This window comes from Penicillium canescens (genome assembly GCF_028828765.1).
Source record: "Penicillium canescens strain IBT 15451 chromosome Unknown utg000004l_segment0_segment0, whole genome shotgun sequence".
NCBI lineage: Eukaryota > Fungi > Ascomycota > Eurotiomycetes > Eurotiales > Aspergillaceae > Penicillium > Penicillium canescens.
Window position 1 is genome coordinate 1,174,511 of NW_026703966.1, and position 15,335 is coordinate 1,189,845.

Here is a 15,335-nt window from a genome sequence, read left to right on the forward strand (position 1 = left end):
TTTGATGACACCTGGTAAGGGGGTGGAATATTGTTGTTCCGGGGTTGGAGTGGGAGTTGGAGGTGGGCAGTATACTTACATGCGGGATATTGTATTAACGTATTCGTTCTGTTAATGAGCTTATTTGTGATAATTGGATATCTTCTAATTTCATTTGTAAAGGGTAAGAATAAAACGGTTTCTGGGCGTCAGGTCTTTAAACAATGGCACAGGTACAGAAGCATGGTATCTCGAAATCCACGAAAGCAACCAATAGACGTCCGAGTCAATAAAGAAGAAAGGAAAAAAGGCTGAGTACCGTATTAATCATTCAGTGCCGTATGAAAAGGCAGGAAAGAAAGTGACGCATGTAAGCGCAAGAAAAGTAGAAAAGAAAAAAGAAAAAGCCACCTGGTCGTAGCCACATAGAACAATGAAGTAAGGAGAAGAGGAGAAGACATGACTCTATACAAATATTTTAACAAATAGGAAAAGTGTAAACGATGGCAATGCATCTGCACAGACAAGAAATGTCAAAGTGATGGACATGATATGTGTATCGTTAGATAAAAACGCTTAGCAAAGCAAGACATTGGTCGAGGTCGTCAGGGAATGTGAATGCTGGAAAACATCCATCAAATCCCTATGATTCGACCTTCTTTCGGCGTGTGAAGAAGCGGGAGAAGCCTCCATTGCCCATCTTAGAGTTCACTGGGGAAGAAACAGCTCGCGCCGTGGGCTCTGGAGGCCCAGTGTTGCGAAGGAAGTCGGCCAGGTCACCGGTTTCGGTTTTGCGGTTTGAAGCAGATGGCATGATGCCATTATTCCGCTCCATTCCAACCTTCGTAGCATAGTTGTTCTGGACCTTGCCCGGGACACTGCCTTGGGAGCGCAAGGAACTCTGAGAAGAGCGGACCATACCGGACCTCGTACGTGCATTGGAAGCGACGGTATTCACCGAGAATGGCACAGGGGGCTTTTCAGACTCGGGTGGAGGAGGAGCACTACGCAGGAAATCCATGAGGCTTTCTTCTTCGCGCTTGGGCTTGGGTTTGGATTCCAATTTCAGGAGCTCTTCCAGATATTCGTCATCATCGTCGTCGATGGCATACGGGTCTCGAACGCGACGTTGCTTCCGCTGAGGAGCAGGATCCTCAGATGCAGGCGCGCTTCCCGATGCCGAGGCCTTGTTTCGGTTTGAGTCCAGTAACCCCGTGCGAGAGCCGAGGGATGTCAGGGACTTGTTGGGTGTGGAGCCATTACCAGTGCTGGCGATGGAGCCTGAGGTAGTGTGCCCAGAAGTGTTGTCTATTTGGAGATCATCCGAGTCAATGGTGTTCCGGAAGGGAGCCACCGTGCGAGGAATGCGGTGAGCACCTGACATTGGAGGACCCTCGCGAATGAAATCAATGAGCTCTGAAGTTTGAGAGCCACTGGTCTCGGCAGAGCGAGCCTCGAGTCTAGGCCGGTTTCCGCGAGAGGCAGTCGATCGACTGGATGGAGGTCGAACAGGTTGTGCGCGCTCAACAGATGTAGAAGTCTTGGGCTGGGACGGCGCATTTGGAGCGCCGGGCGGCTTGATGAAATCCGCAAATTCACGCGTCGCGTCCGCAGGAACTCGTGCTTCCCGCTCCTGTGCCGACTGGGCTGGCTTGCTGGGCTTTGCTGGTCGGTTGGTCAAGCGCGTGGAAAGTGGAATGTGCTTGGGCGACTCGATAGACTTGGTTCGGGAGACTGGAGTAATCTCGCCGGTGGCTTTAGAAGAGACTGAGGCGCGAGAACGGTGTTTCTCTTCGCCTGGCGGAGCTGTGGTCTTCAGGAAATCAGCCAGGTCGGACGTGTCTGCCGTGTCTGATCGGGGAATTGGTCGGTTGGGAGGATCAGGGAAGGTCATCTCCCTCACACTTCGGGGAGTGAGTGTGAAGTGGATAGTCTCGTCGCTGTTGATCAACTTGTCCAAATCGGCAATTTCGTTATCAGAATCTCCGCTGCCGCCAGATGCCCGGCTCGTTTCAGACGAGCTGCGCAGGCGAAGCGACGGAGAATCGCCTTGTGGTCGACCCATGAGACCCTTCAGCTTTGTCGACACCTGAGATGTAGTAGAACCAGCAGTCACTGGGCGCTTGGTCTCGCGTGAACTCCCGAAGCTTGAAGAGCGGCGGGTTTTGGTCTGTATGGAGGAAGAGACCGATGTCGATGGCCTGGTGCTCATGCGCTGAACAGCGGCTCGTTCACTAGTGGTAGGGCTTCGGTTGCTGCTCTGTACCAACAATGGAGCAGGTCTAGGGCGAGTTTTCGAAGTTTGAGAGCGCTCGCTATCAGCAGAAGTCGGACGAGATGTATCGGGAGACGAAAGGAATGCTTGGAACTTCTCGACTTCGACGCCGTCAGAAGACCGAGGTGGGGGTGTGGAAGTCATGGCTGTTTTATTCCGATCGCCATCGGGTGCATCTTGATCAGTAGAAGAATCGATAGCCTCGACAGGTATCTTTGGTGTCTCGGGTTGAGCGGTCTCCATCCCTTGCGTTGGGGGTTGATTCTCCGCAACCGCTTGCATTTCAGGTCCACTAGTTTGTGCAGAGATCGACCTTGCATTCAGTAGACTGACATCCCTAGATGATTTCCGTTTGGGTCGATTAATCGATGAGGTCCATTTAGGCTTTTCGCACAACCCTGTGCCCTCAATGACTTCGGGATCTTTCTGATTCGACCGATCGCCCAGTGATGCTACAGAGACCCGAGCACTATTGGATTGATCGGTCAGATCTTCGTCATTTGTGCCAGCGCGCAAGGTTGCGACCATCTCGTTAACCGCCAAAGGCGCCTCCTCTTCTTCCTCATGCAGGACAGACATCCTCGCCTTATCAGAATCTTCTGCCGCATCCTCGGGCAATTGTGACGTCTCGTGTTCTGTGGTGATCGCAACGCCAGGGGCAGTCTCGGCTGCATCCACATATTCTGCGGACTCATCATCCTCGTACATAGTCTCGAGTCGCTTTTTCTCGGAGGGGGTGGGCGAAGGTTGGTCTGGTGTGGCTTCCGCTTCCGCTTCCGCTGGAGCGTTGGTCGCCGCAGTTGGTAGGGACCGTGAACGAACATGACGGACCAGCTTGGGAGGATCAATGGCTGACGCGCTCACGGGGGAGTTATCACCGCCAGGAGATCTTGGCGCAAGTGATGGCGAGGAGAACACCATCAGACTGCGCGGTCGCACCTTGTGAGCAACAACGGCCTGCATCGTTTGTACCTCGCCCTCCAAATCGCCCGTATAGCCAGGAACCTCGATCTCCTGTACATCGTAGTCGCTCATTGGCAGGGGGACCATGGCGGGGTCGAGTGGCGGGGATTGCGTAGGGAGAGGTTCACTGGCGGTCATCGGTTCCTCGATAGTGGCAATGCTGCTCTTGCGACTGACGCCAGAGTATCCACGACGGCGAAATGATTCGCGAGACAGAGTCCGAGAGAGCGTGGTTCCGCGTCTGCGCTTCCTCCACGTCCGCCACAGCCGGCCCAAGGTCGGGTTCAGGGCGAGCTTCTCCATGTCGAGATCCTCCACCACGAGCCGATCGATCCTCTTCCGTTCGTCGCCGGCTTCGTTGACCTCATCGCCATCGTTGAGCTTCGAGACCAGTCGAGACCGCGCTGTCTCGCCGGCAATGACGAGCGCACGTTCGCCGATAAATTCGATGATGGAGGTGAGGAAAATCGACGCTGCCGGGGTGATGTTGTCGACATGACTAGTAAATCTGCGTGGCGCCCCATCGGTCTCGCCAAGACCATCCTGCGCAATAAATTCATCCTCGTCGTCTTCCTCCATGTCGCCCAGTCGAGTGTAGACCATGCATCGTAGACGAGTCAATTTCCACGAGCGAATAAGATCAAAGTCACCGCCAGGCTCTTGGCCTCCACGGAACTCAGTCTGCTCGTCGTCCGCGCCACCCATGTATTCACTCAGTTCCTCCTCGGCCGCAGCCACGACTTCTTTGGCAAGTCTGGGCTTCAGCACTTCGGCCATGGCCGGTCGAATGCATGCCAGCTGGGTTGATTTCGAGGCCGCGAGAATGTTGAATAGAAGGTTATCGAGGAATGCGTTGAGGAGGGAGAGAGCAGCCGGGGTCACCAGCGCGGCGCCAGACCCGGACTCGTCCTCGGCGATAAAATCGGCCGCATTGAATTCCTGGTCGGCGGAGATGATGTCCGTCGCCGCGGACGAGGAGATGAATCCTGGTGCTGGGGTCACGGACGGCGGGGACATGAGGTTGACTCGAGAAAACTGCGAATCGGTCGAGACGACACTGGGGCTGCGGGAACGGGTCACTGCCCCGGCGTCCAGGAAGTCGGGGGCTTTGGCGGACTGCATTGTGGAAGCTCCCGTATTTAGGTCAAAGGCGCTGCCTTGTATGTGTCCTTGACCCTCGATCAAGGGAAGCTGGGTAGAAATGGAATTTCTAAATCATCCTGTACGCCCGAGAGTCAGCCTGACCAGCTGAATGGGGGCCATTCGGTGCAACGAGCAACGTCCTTCCCCGTGACAGTGAATCGGTTGATTTTCCAACTTACCCGTTTGGATCAGATTTGCTCTGTAGCATCGAGAGAGAACTTGCAGAAAAAGAAAAGCCAGAGCGAGTCAGGAGTAATTATCTCATCCGCGATAGTGGGGAACTTGGATCATTCGGGGGTCACTACCGAATTATGGATATACATCAGTGTACGTACAGTGTAGTCCCCTGGAGTTTGAAGCGTAAAGTAGATAGTTATGCATATACAATATTCTGTTTCTACCTTACGCACACACACACTCTCTCTCTTTCTCTCTGTCCCCCTCTCTCTCTCATATACACATATCTTTTTACTTTCCCCTGGCAAGCCCGAACAGAACATTCGATCGACACGCTAAACTGCCCCACACCCCTCGTTTCAGGCCCAATTGGCTATCACCAGCCAATCATATTATCCAAGTGGACTCCGGCCCAGTTAGTCTTTGGAGCCTTTCCTCTTTCGTATAATTATTGATTTTTGCCTCAGCTTGTTGGAATTCTGCACGCTTTGAATGGAAATGAATGTGTTGTCTCGGGAAATCGACCCCTGCACGAGCATAAAGTATTTCTAATAACTTCCAACTATTCAGATGACCCGCATGGGGCGCTGTAGTGCGGTTAGCGCATTGCGTCCTTTTCCACTTGTGCCGTTCCATGGGTCCAGGGGTTCCCACGAGGCAACTCTTGTGGCGCAAAAATGCTACGCATAGTACGGAGCAGACTCCCTACGGAGCGGCCGGTCCCTATTGTCGATTTTCCAGAAAACTATACGGAATAATCGCAACTTCGATCGTAATCTGAGACATGTATGGATAAGTTAAATCTATCGCCTTACACAACCCAAGTCTCCATGTGATGCCCCCGTACGGACCTGGATCTGAACCAACCTTTGTCTACCCGTGGTTCCTCCAACCGAATCGGCTTCCCAGGTTCCCGTAAATCCCAGGCTTCCCCCGGTCAACGAATAGGATGCTTATACGGCCACCTTGCGTTCACAGCTGAACTCGCAATCTATTACATATTAGCCTATGGGGCCATGTGGCGCATAGTGTTATGCCCACAGGCTACTGCACTCAGGCACTAACTACATACAATGGATATTGTTCGCAACCTTGGCGATCGGCCTCCCGTACTGACACTCAGATCCGGAAAAAGTAACTGCTACTTTTATCTACTGTATTGCAGTCAGAACTCTCTGAATATAATAACAACCATATCTCAGATTCCATCACCATGCATGGTCCCTTGTACAACCACTCAGCCCTAGAATCAACTTATTGTATTGTTGCCTGCACCCTCGTTCAAGTAGCTTACGCTCATCTCATCTCGTCTCATCAAACGCAGGAGGCTCACTCACAGCCAACATTAAAATCCCCTCTACGGAGTTCCCTACAAAATGAAGTACTGTACAGAATTCTCACCTTGCAACAATACTCCCATCCGTAACCCCACATCCACCAACTCCATCTGAACCGCACGCGTGGCCAAGATCGACAAAATCCCGAATATCAATCCCCCTGGCGGATTTCCCCCTTACTCAAACTCCATATCTCATTATGACTCGACTCACGATTCCGATCTTCTCCCTATCCGGCAAGAAGGACGGCCCACTCCGCCCCTGGCTGTCAAAACCCTCATGGCAATCCTGCTCGGCTCCACGCACTAGTGTACGGAGACTCTCCAAGAACCAAGGATTCCTGCCGTGATCGTCTTGATTGCCCCCTTTGCTGGAGTTAGATTGGCCGAATATCTCCTTGGTGTCCGGCTTGGTTCTTGTTTTGCTTTTTATGGAGTATTCTCTTCGCCTTCGAAAATGGGGATGGCATATGCCACTGCAGAATTCCCTATCATCGACTCTACTGTAACTCCTGTCCCTACGGTAGCAATCCCTTACCAAAGATAGAAAGAACCAATCGCCAGATCCACATACATGCACAGAGAACTGATTCTAACTCCAGAAACGAAGACTCGAAAACCAAAATTCAGTGTTACATGACTCTCACCTCTCACCGCATCGTCACGCATGTGCATCAAAGTTAAACACACCAAACCTTCCCCGGTTTAACTTTCTCCAGTCAACATTTGGACCTGTCCATGTTCATGTATGTCCGTACCTGTCTGTGCACAAGCCGTTGGTGATCGACGTGTAAATTAAAAACGGCGGATATCGACGACTCTATTCTTGGTCCTGCACGAGGCGTTGTGATCTGTCATTTTGGGGTTGTGCGCTTTTCTACTGTATATCCTGCAGTGTTGGTTTGCTTATTCGTGGTGATAGTTTCCTGTAGGATGTACATGTATATGTACCTGTGTGTTTTCTTGTTGGATTTATCATGCGTCGATGGTGTGCTGTAGGTAGGTCCGAAGTAATATCGCAATGATATATCATTTCTGAGCTCAGTATGAAGTATTGAGGCCATCCATGTATTGTAGTTTGCCACCACTGCCGCTATTCCTCTCTTCCAGCAAGTTCATTCAGGGATAGAGAGTGAGGTAACTACAGCATAAACACCGGAGATAACCCGATCACCCGTTAACCCTGCATCGCTACAGTAAACACTACTGGGCCTCTTCTGGCAGTCCGCAGTGGATACGTACTGTATAGGTTCCCCGCTGCAGAGCCCAGTCCCACAGACTATCTACAAAATGGAGAGAAGGGCGGAGTATACGGAAATTCTCCGATCTCTGGAAATTATATATCTATAACAACAATCACCAGTACAAGTAGACACACGATACGTCCACTATTCACAGTATATTTTACTTAATTTTTATATAACATTGCATCAATGCACAGAGAAATTCAGCACAGACAGCGCCACAGTCCATCTCTACAAGGAAAGACGAGCCGGAATCCGGGACCTTTCTCCGTGGTGGACAATAGATATACATGTAACATGCACCAACTAGCTAAAGTGCGAGCGCGAGCATTGTTGTCCCAGCCCTCATCCTAGTACCACTATAGATGAGACAGAATAATTCTGAATGGTAACGAGATACATTCTAGATCTAGATCGACGTCTCCAGTAGAAACCATCGGCAGGCCCAGTATCAGATATGTTGGAGCATAGTGGGTAACAGATTGGATAGGATAGAATAAAATGGATGGTACAACGTACAACACAAGTACCGTATGCACGGAAATTATATGCAATGCAAATATCCAACATAGATTAAACAGCATCCTGTTTCACAATTCGTTTGTGTTAGGTTTGGGGGCAAGAGAGACGGGGGAGATCCTGAAACACTGGGCTCGTGCCTGCTCATTTTCAGTTGTTCGGGGGACGGGAGGCGAGAGTTCTGGATTTCCTTGGGCCTTGTATTCCGTGTACATTCACGTTGTACTCGGGTAGAGGGTAGTGTGGTGTAACGTCCGGCTAGAAGGATCTACATTGCAGATCTTTTGCGGGAGAGCTGGGGACTACGGCTTCTGGTGAGTACATACTGCATTGTGGGATTGCAGTATGGGCTACATCGAGGCTTCGAGGTCGAGTACGTGTCTATTTTTGGGTTGGGATGTAAGGCGTGCTGTGACTTTGGGTTGTTGGTTGCCTTGTTTAGGTGAGACTCGCGTAGCAGCCCTAGAGGGTAAGAGGAGCTGATCGGGCTCACTTGGACGTCAGGCGATGAGCTGACTTTGAGGCATATACGTACTGTACATCAATACCTACATAGTAATGTGGCGATGCTGGGCGCGCTACGCTACGTCATTTCCTATATCTTGAAACATTGAAAGCTTTGAAACTGTTTTTGAAATTCAAGTGCTAGATCGGGAAGATAACATGGTTGTCGAATGCCGACCCGTACCAACCCGTGAGAAATTTGAGAACTTTTCCTGGCTGGAGAGCCGTCCCGTTGTGTCCGTCGCCCAAACCTGGGCGACTCCGAAAGAAGCATTTTCTCATAATCGTAAATCGTAGAAGTGGTGGCCGTCAAGGCGCAGAAATGACTTAATTCTGCGCTGGCAAAGATTTGGTGCCCAGGTCGTGGGCAATCATGCCGGCAAAGAAGCTCAGTTCATCAGGACCAACATCAACGTGACCGTTTGTGAGTCTGTCCAGGAGGAACTGCTCAATTCTGTCCAGGAGGGCGTTGTGATGGTCCAAGTTGAGAGTTGAATCGTTTGTCTTGCTGGGCTGCTCTTCGGCACGGAAGATGATCAAATCATTTAATTCATCTTGAGTGAGAAGATTGCAGAAGGTGCCGATGACATGGCTAGAGATCAAGTCAAGATACAAGGAAGATGATCCGTCAGGACCCATGGTGTCGGCCTCCTGGCCAAGACGAATGTGGTCAACCTGATTTCGAAGGTAGGATTTGAATTTCGTATCAGCAATCCCATGCATTCCGTTCATATAAGCAACGAAAAGACTTCGGTCCAGGTCCACGGCATCGCGCGAGAACTCCTCCGGCTTAGTGGTAACTTTGTTCAGGAACTCGTGTGGATCTTCGTCGTCATCGGAGTCATTGATATCCATGGCGTCGAGCTGGTCCAGAGTACTTTGAGTATTGGATTTCAAAGCCAGCAGCATCATCTCATGGCAGGTCATCTGAGTATCGGCATTCTCCTCGTCGTCGGAAACTTCGGCCGAGTCAATATACTGCACGTTGGCGGCAAATCGCACCGCATTCTCCTCAAAGGAGATGAATGCATCGTCAAAGGACTCGGTATGATCCTCGTGAGTCTCAGGGACATCTCGAGAGGTCTCATCCCAGATCGAGAAGTCAGACGCATCGCCATCATCCTCATCCTCATATTCTTCGTCAGAAAGCGCATCGTACTCGGAATCCCCATCGGAGCTGTAGCCAGATTCCGAGTCCGACTCTTCCTCGGATTCAACAGCAGTAGAGGAGTTCTTGAGGATGGATTTCAAGAAAGGATGAAGTGGTGGCTTGGCGGGGAAAGTCGAGGTATTTGATTGCGCAGGGTTGGTACCAGCGGATGTGACCGAGACTTCGTCTGAGCCATAGCAACTGTCATGAGAGAAAGACATTTCGAGATGGGAGCAAGTGGAAGATGCAGAGCCCCACGAATCTCGGTGGGGAGTTGGGTTTCCCATTCGAGGAGCGTATGTGGTGTCCATGTTTGCAGCGGGACGATTGGTCGCTGTCGTGTTGCAATTTGCCCAAGCTAGCGAGTTCTGGAAACCTTTGTGCCTGTAACCGGGAACTCTTGGGCGGGATGAGGACGGAATAACGAGGTCAAAGAGGTGCGATCGGGTGAGGTGCGATCAGTCGCAGAGTGTGTTTATTTGAAAGTGCGAAAGCGATCAGTGGATCGAAGTCGATTTAGAAAAAAGGCAAGGGCATCGAAGGCCTGCAAAGCACAGAGAAAAGTCCATGATAACAGACACACGTGAAACGTGTAGGATTTAAACAGACTTGACGGGGACGTCCCCAGCAAGAATGCAGTAAGAAAACATGTTTCACGATAGTCTTGCAGTTAAATGTTAAGTTGTCCTTGCTTTCCGATCTGGTGTGTGTGGTAACAGGACAAGCGGACCTGGTTGCTGTGGTGATAGGACGGGATTCGATCTCTGTCACAGATTGTAGAAAAGCAGCAGGTCTTGTCGAGATGCATGTAGGGTGTGAAATGGGTAGAGGCGAAGATGTGAAAGTGATCGTCGTATTGGCGCGACGCGATGCAAACGGCTCCGGAATGTCGCGGAATCTTAAGATGTCGCAACTGGCCAAGAGCTTGATGCAGGGAGAACGTTGTCGCAGGAGAAAATCGCGACGAGGGTCTCAGGAGAGATAAAACGAGGAGAAGCGAGGATAGATGAGAGCGTTACCCACGTTCCGCGGGGTGTGACGAGGGGCAAATCGGGTTGAGTCACGTCGACGTCGGAGTGAAAGTGACGGCGACACGAAAGGTGAGATGATCAAAATAGTGAGCACTGCAGAAATGCACAGAAAGAGGAGAGTTGAAGAGTTTAAGGTCACCGTCTGGAGCCCTTTGTGGAGAGAAAAGAGAAGAAGAAGAAGTGAAGAGTCGGGTTTCTCGCCGTCATCCTGACTCAGCCCAATGTGGATAAACTAAGCCTAATCGGGCCTCACCCATGCTTCTATTCTGGTCCTATTTCATTTCCAGATCCTTCGAACAATACTCAGCATGTAGCATTTCACTAGCATTTCAGATCTTTATTGATGATTATATTATTCCACATCAGTATGGCACGCGGATTTGTGATGTCGGCTTTCGCCATAGCCGAACATGGTCAGCGGACTACACCAGTCCTGGCTTTGTGCCACTTCCAACATAATACGAAATACCGAACTTGACTCACTAACAAGTAATGACAATGCCCCTTTGCTGATCACTCAGCTTTCAAGAGCCCTGGAGCCTCTGGGAGATATTCGAGTTGGGTGCCCTATGCCTGACGTTAATTGCGTCATTCTTAGAACTGGCTTTCACCTGGGTAGCGACACTGTGGTTGCATGCCTTGCTTATTTCGTTTATCCGGATTTCATCTGGGCAGACAGCATCCATGCATAAGCGCCTTGGTTTTTGATGTAAGAACTAGACACGGATACCTGCCCTGTGGCAAGTTGCAAGCTGACGGGCAGCAAGCCTATCGAAGACCACCCAAAACGTCATGTTGAACCTCGGCTATGCAAAAACAATACCTGAAATCAACTTCAACTAAGGCTGTCAAATTCCACAATTTAGCATGGAACTACTGTCTCGCTGGTATAGCTTACGATTTATTATTGCCTCAGGGCTTCTTGGTCCAAATCCGGCAATCAACAACAGCCAACAAAGGACAATCAAAGCACCTTCGCATTGCGCCTGTGGATTTGAGAATACCTTCGACGCACTTGGCTAACGGTATTATGTTAGAGACAAAGAGACTAGCTCCACCTCGTTGGGGAGACACTCCTCCTTGACGATTCAGGGACATCCAGACTGCTCCGATGAGGGAACAAAGTGTCAGATCCCCTCTACTGGTAGTGTCAAAGACTTTTTCTTTACCGCATTCAGCCAAGGCCTTATCCTGATCGACTTCCCCCTTCATGTGCTCCAAATATAGAACATGGGGTCAAAGCAAACACACCAAACAATGATCGACGATCTCCTGCAGGTCAAGGTTCTAAATTTCCGACCCGCGTCCCCGGTGCTTCTACAGCATCTACGGCTGATCTGTCCTTCTCGAATCCAAAAGTCCTTCCGTGCATTGCTGCCGCGGGCTTGACATTCCGCCCAGCCTCTACATTCCAGGCCACATTCCAGCACACTTTATCACATACAGGACATTGGCCAATGGCACAATCATCTCCATCCAATCAAAGTGCATTGACAAATAATGTTGAAGTGATGGTAGAAGGAAAGGGTGGCCAAGTCTAGTGCCGATCCTACCGTCGCCAAAATCATGTCATCTTTGGGTGGTCAATGATCGGATTACATCTAGCATGACGCTTACACTGGAGCTACAAGCTTGACGCATGATCAGCCTCGGTCTAGCTCTATGGTTTGTCCTGGTACCTTGACCAATCCTTGACGTCCCGGAGAGCGTACCGGTCTACGACCAGCCTGGAGGTATGCCGATCTCCAATCAAGGGTATCGGTTTGACATGCCTGGGATCTCCCCAGACCCGCTCTACTGGCTCACCTGATACCCAATCCGCTGCTTCAGGCTTAGTGATGGAGGGTTACATTCCAGTGGGTGGCTGCCCGGCACAAAGCCCCTTTAGGAATTGACAGCCTGTCATAGCTCCACAGCTCACAATTGGCCCAGGAGCTCTGCGGAGTCTTGAATCATTCTTGCGGGAGGTTGGTGGAGCTCTCCATCAGCCAACCGGGTCACCCGCAGCACATTCCTGGTCCATCTTTAGAGCACTGGAATGCCTCAAGAAATAATGAGGCTGGTAACCCAGCAGCTATTCAAATAGGGCTTGCATCTGTTTGTTTGCTTTGCTTTCTTTGCATCATCTGCAGTGTTTTCTTTGATTGACAAACTATCAAACATCAAACATCAAACACTCCCTTTACACTATTTGCACTCTTCGGATCTCCGGGTCGATCCCCGAACTATTCCAAACCTTCCCCATCTCTATCTGCGACCTTCTTTGTGGTTGTCCAATCACGTCTTGTCTTTACACTTCGACTCGCTGACTACACTTCATTTGCTCGCTGCAAACGGAAATCCCACAAAATGTTCGCTCAACAGTACGATCATTCGTTCAATGACTTGTTCAACCAATATGTGAACATGGATACTTCTGCCGCTGATGGCAACAAAGACTCGTTGTCCGGCGATTTCGATCAGCTCTTCCAACTTGACTCATTATCAAGTGAAAGTGGCGATCTCTCACCCACTGTCTCCACTTCTAAACGCCATCAATCACCGCAACCTTGGGGCCAAGAGTGGTCCCTGCCGAATGACGGAGCTGCCGTCGATCATTTTGCTACTCTTCATGACACCGTCCATCCTTCCGCCATCTCAGATCTTGGACAGAGCAACTTCGAAGTCTCCTCTCGCCCTACAGCAACCAACGGTCTCTCTACCTCACCGTCAACTCCCCCAGCTACTCCCAGACGCAAGACCACTCAGAGCGCTCTAATAACTCCCAAGTCTATCCGCCATCGCAGCCCTAACGAGCGCCGCGCGCTTTTGCGCAAGCAAAGTTTCTCCCCCAGCTTGATGCGTTCCTCAAATCTTTCCAAAGGAAGAATGGCATACCCCGAGGCTTGGGCCCAGCGTATCCAGAACTTCAACCTTCATGGTTCAGAAGATCGTCTCCCGCTGTCCCCTCCTCCATCAGACGTTCTTATTCAGCATGAGAACTTGTCTACTGAACAAACTGTGAACCAAACCAGAGACTCCGCTGAGATGCCTCCTCAGTTCGACGCACGGATGATCCACCCTTCCCCTGCAGTCTCCATGCCCTCACCAAATGCCGCTTTGCGCCAACATCAGCAATACATGGGCCACCCCAGCTCTTCCAACTTGACCAACTCCAGCCCTCCTTCCGCAGATGATATCTTCTCTTCATCTCACTCATCTGATCCCCAATCTCTCTCCTCATGGCAATCAGACCCCCTCCATGCCTCCTCTCTCTCATTCACCCCAGACCTCCAGAGCCAAGATACTCAAAGCTGGTGGTCCCCCATGCCTACTCGGGTCACTCAGCAACAAGCCGCCTACCTAGCATCTCCCACACCCCACCGCCCCATGCAAAGCGTCGGAAGCCAAAGTGACATGATGCAAGGAGGTCTCATGATTCAATTCGATCCCTCCTTCGACATGTCAGCGGATTCTTCATTCTCATCATCTAATATGATGCCAACCCAAAAGTTCACCACTCCCTTCACCACCTCCCAGGTCCACCACACCTCCCGCTCTCCATCCCTCTCTCCCAAGGCCGACACATCACCCAAGAAGGCCAACAACCGCCGCCCTCACGGCCGCAAGCTCTCAGGCCAGAGCATGACCGGCCCCAAGCCCGCCAAGACATCTGGCTCCTCTCCCCGAGGCTCAAACAAGTCTGTCAGCGTATCGTTCGTCAACTTTACCGCTCATGACAGCAAGAAGATCCTGACCGGAGTTGCTCCCTCCGGCAGCTCCAAGACCAAGGCTCGTCGTGAGCAAGAAGCCCGCGACCGACGTCGCAAGCTGAGCGAAGCCGCACTTCGGGCAGTGCGCAGCGCCGGCGGCGATGTCGAAGCCCTCGAAGCTGTTTTATGCTAAACTTTATATTTAATCTGATTTTTTTCAATTGTTCTGTTTGCTTTTGTTTTTTGTCTGCGTTTGTGAGCCGGTGTTTTTGGCTTATATCATTGGGAATATCTGGATTGCTTTCGGTGTTTGGTATTTTTTCAGGCCTTCTGGCCGGGGTGACCGATACACCCTCCAAAATATTAGATTGCTCTAATGTTTAGACACTTACGTGGATATCTAATTCCATAATATTTTTGACCATCCAGCTTGTGCTGTAGATTTGGCTCTTTTGTATAATTTTCGTCATTATTAGATCTGCATCCTTCTTGATTAAGCTGGTGAGTCCTGTCCTTAATACTCTGCATTGCTAACACTATCATAGTCTCTTGTCTCTTGTCTCTTGTCTTTGCGGTATACAATCTCTCGAAGTGGGCATTTTGATACTGCAGCCCTATGTAAAGCCTCTTTTTCCATTTTTCCATCCTCCTTTCTTTTCCTTTGTCACCCTTCGAATTTTATACTTGTACAACCCAATTGCCTCAAATCCAGTTAGTAAGTACTCTCTACCTTCTAGCCTCAAGGCTCTTCAAGCACCCTTGAGCTCTTCCTTCCTCTTACCTCTTTTCCTTCCCTCACGCACATGCTTAACATTGACATTTACACAGACCTTGTGAGTACTAACTTATTATCAAATATCTCACTGTTGTCTCTACTTCTCCTCATTATAGCTACTAACCCATGCTTACAGTTCCTTCTTCTTTTTACATTGCTATAACACGCGCTCTCCTTAGAGGTTAGTTGTCAGTCCATTTTGAGTTGATTTTTCACTACCCTAGCCTCATTTGCATCTAAATTCTCTACCTCCGAGCTTTCATCGATTTCTCACTTTACTCTTCATTTCCTCCTGACTCGTCCATATTTTGTGCTTACCCCAGATCTCAACTTTACCCTCATCTTTACCCCGTACTCGGCTTTTGATCACAACCCTAACTCCGCCAGCTTGTGTTGTTTTGTTTGCCAGTCATCCACAAACACATGAGAACGCTCTGGTGTACTTCCCCCATCATTTTCTATTTGCCATCCGGTATTTATACCGCATGTTCTTTCATTCCTGCGGCTCCTTCTTCACCCCATCTCATCATCCCGATTATTATTCATC

The 15,335-nt window shown here is 50.2% G+C and overlaps 3 protein-coding genes across 3 annotated transcripts; 1 reads left to right on the forward strand and 2 right to left on the reverse strand.

Annotated features, from left to right (window-relative positions):
- Positions 1–622: 622 nt before the first annotated feature.
- N7446_005803 (uncharacterized protein) lies at positions 623–4,339 on the reverse strand (the record flags this gene model as incomplete). The annotated part of the gene is made up of 1 exon (XM_058514551.1): positions 623–4,339. One exon carries the CDS (start codon positions 4,337–4,339, stop codon positions 623–625), a length of 3,717 nt encoding a protein of 1,238 aa, XP_058371729.1.
- Positions 4,340–8,467: 4,128 nt separating this feature from the next.
- N7446_005804 (uncharacterized protein) lies at positions 8,468–9,601 on the reverse strand (the record flags this gene model as incomplete). The annotated part of the gene is made up of 1 exon (XM_058514552.1): positions 8,468–9,601. The coding sequence occupies one exon, from the start codon at positions 9,599–9,601 to the stop codon at positions 8,468–8,470; it is 1,134 nt and encodes a 377-aa protein (XP_058371730.1).
- Positions 9,602–12,670: 3,069 nt separating this feature from the next.
- On the forward strand, positions 12,671–14,206 carry wetA (developmental regulatory protein WetA; the record flags this gene model as incomplete). The annotated part of the gene is made up of 1 exon (XM_058514553.1): positions 12,671–14,206. The coding sequence occupies one exon, from the start codon at positions 12,671–12,673 to the stop codon at positions 14,204–14,206; it is 1,536 nt and encodes a 511-aa protein (XP_058371731.1).
- Positions 14,207–15,335: the final 1,129 nt, after the last annotated feature.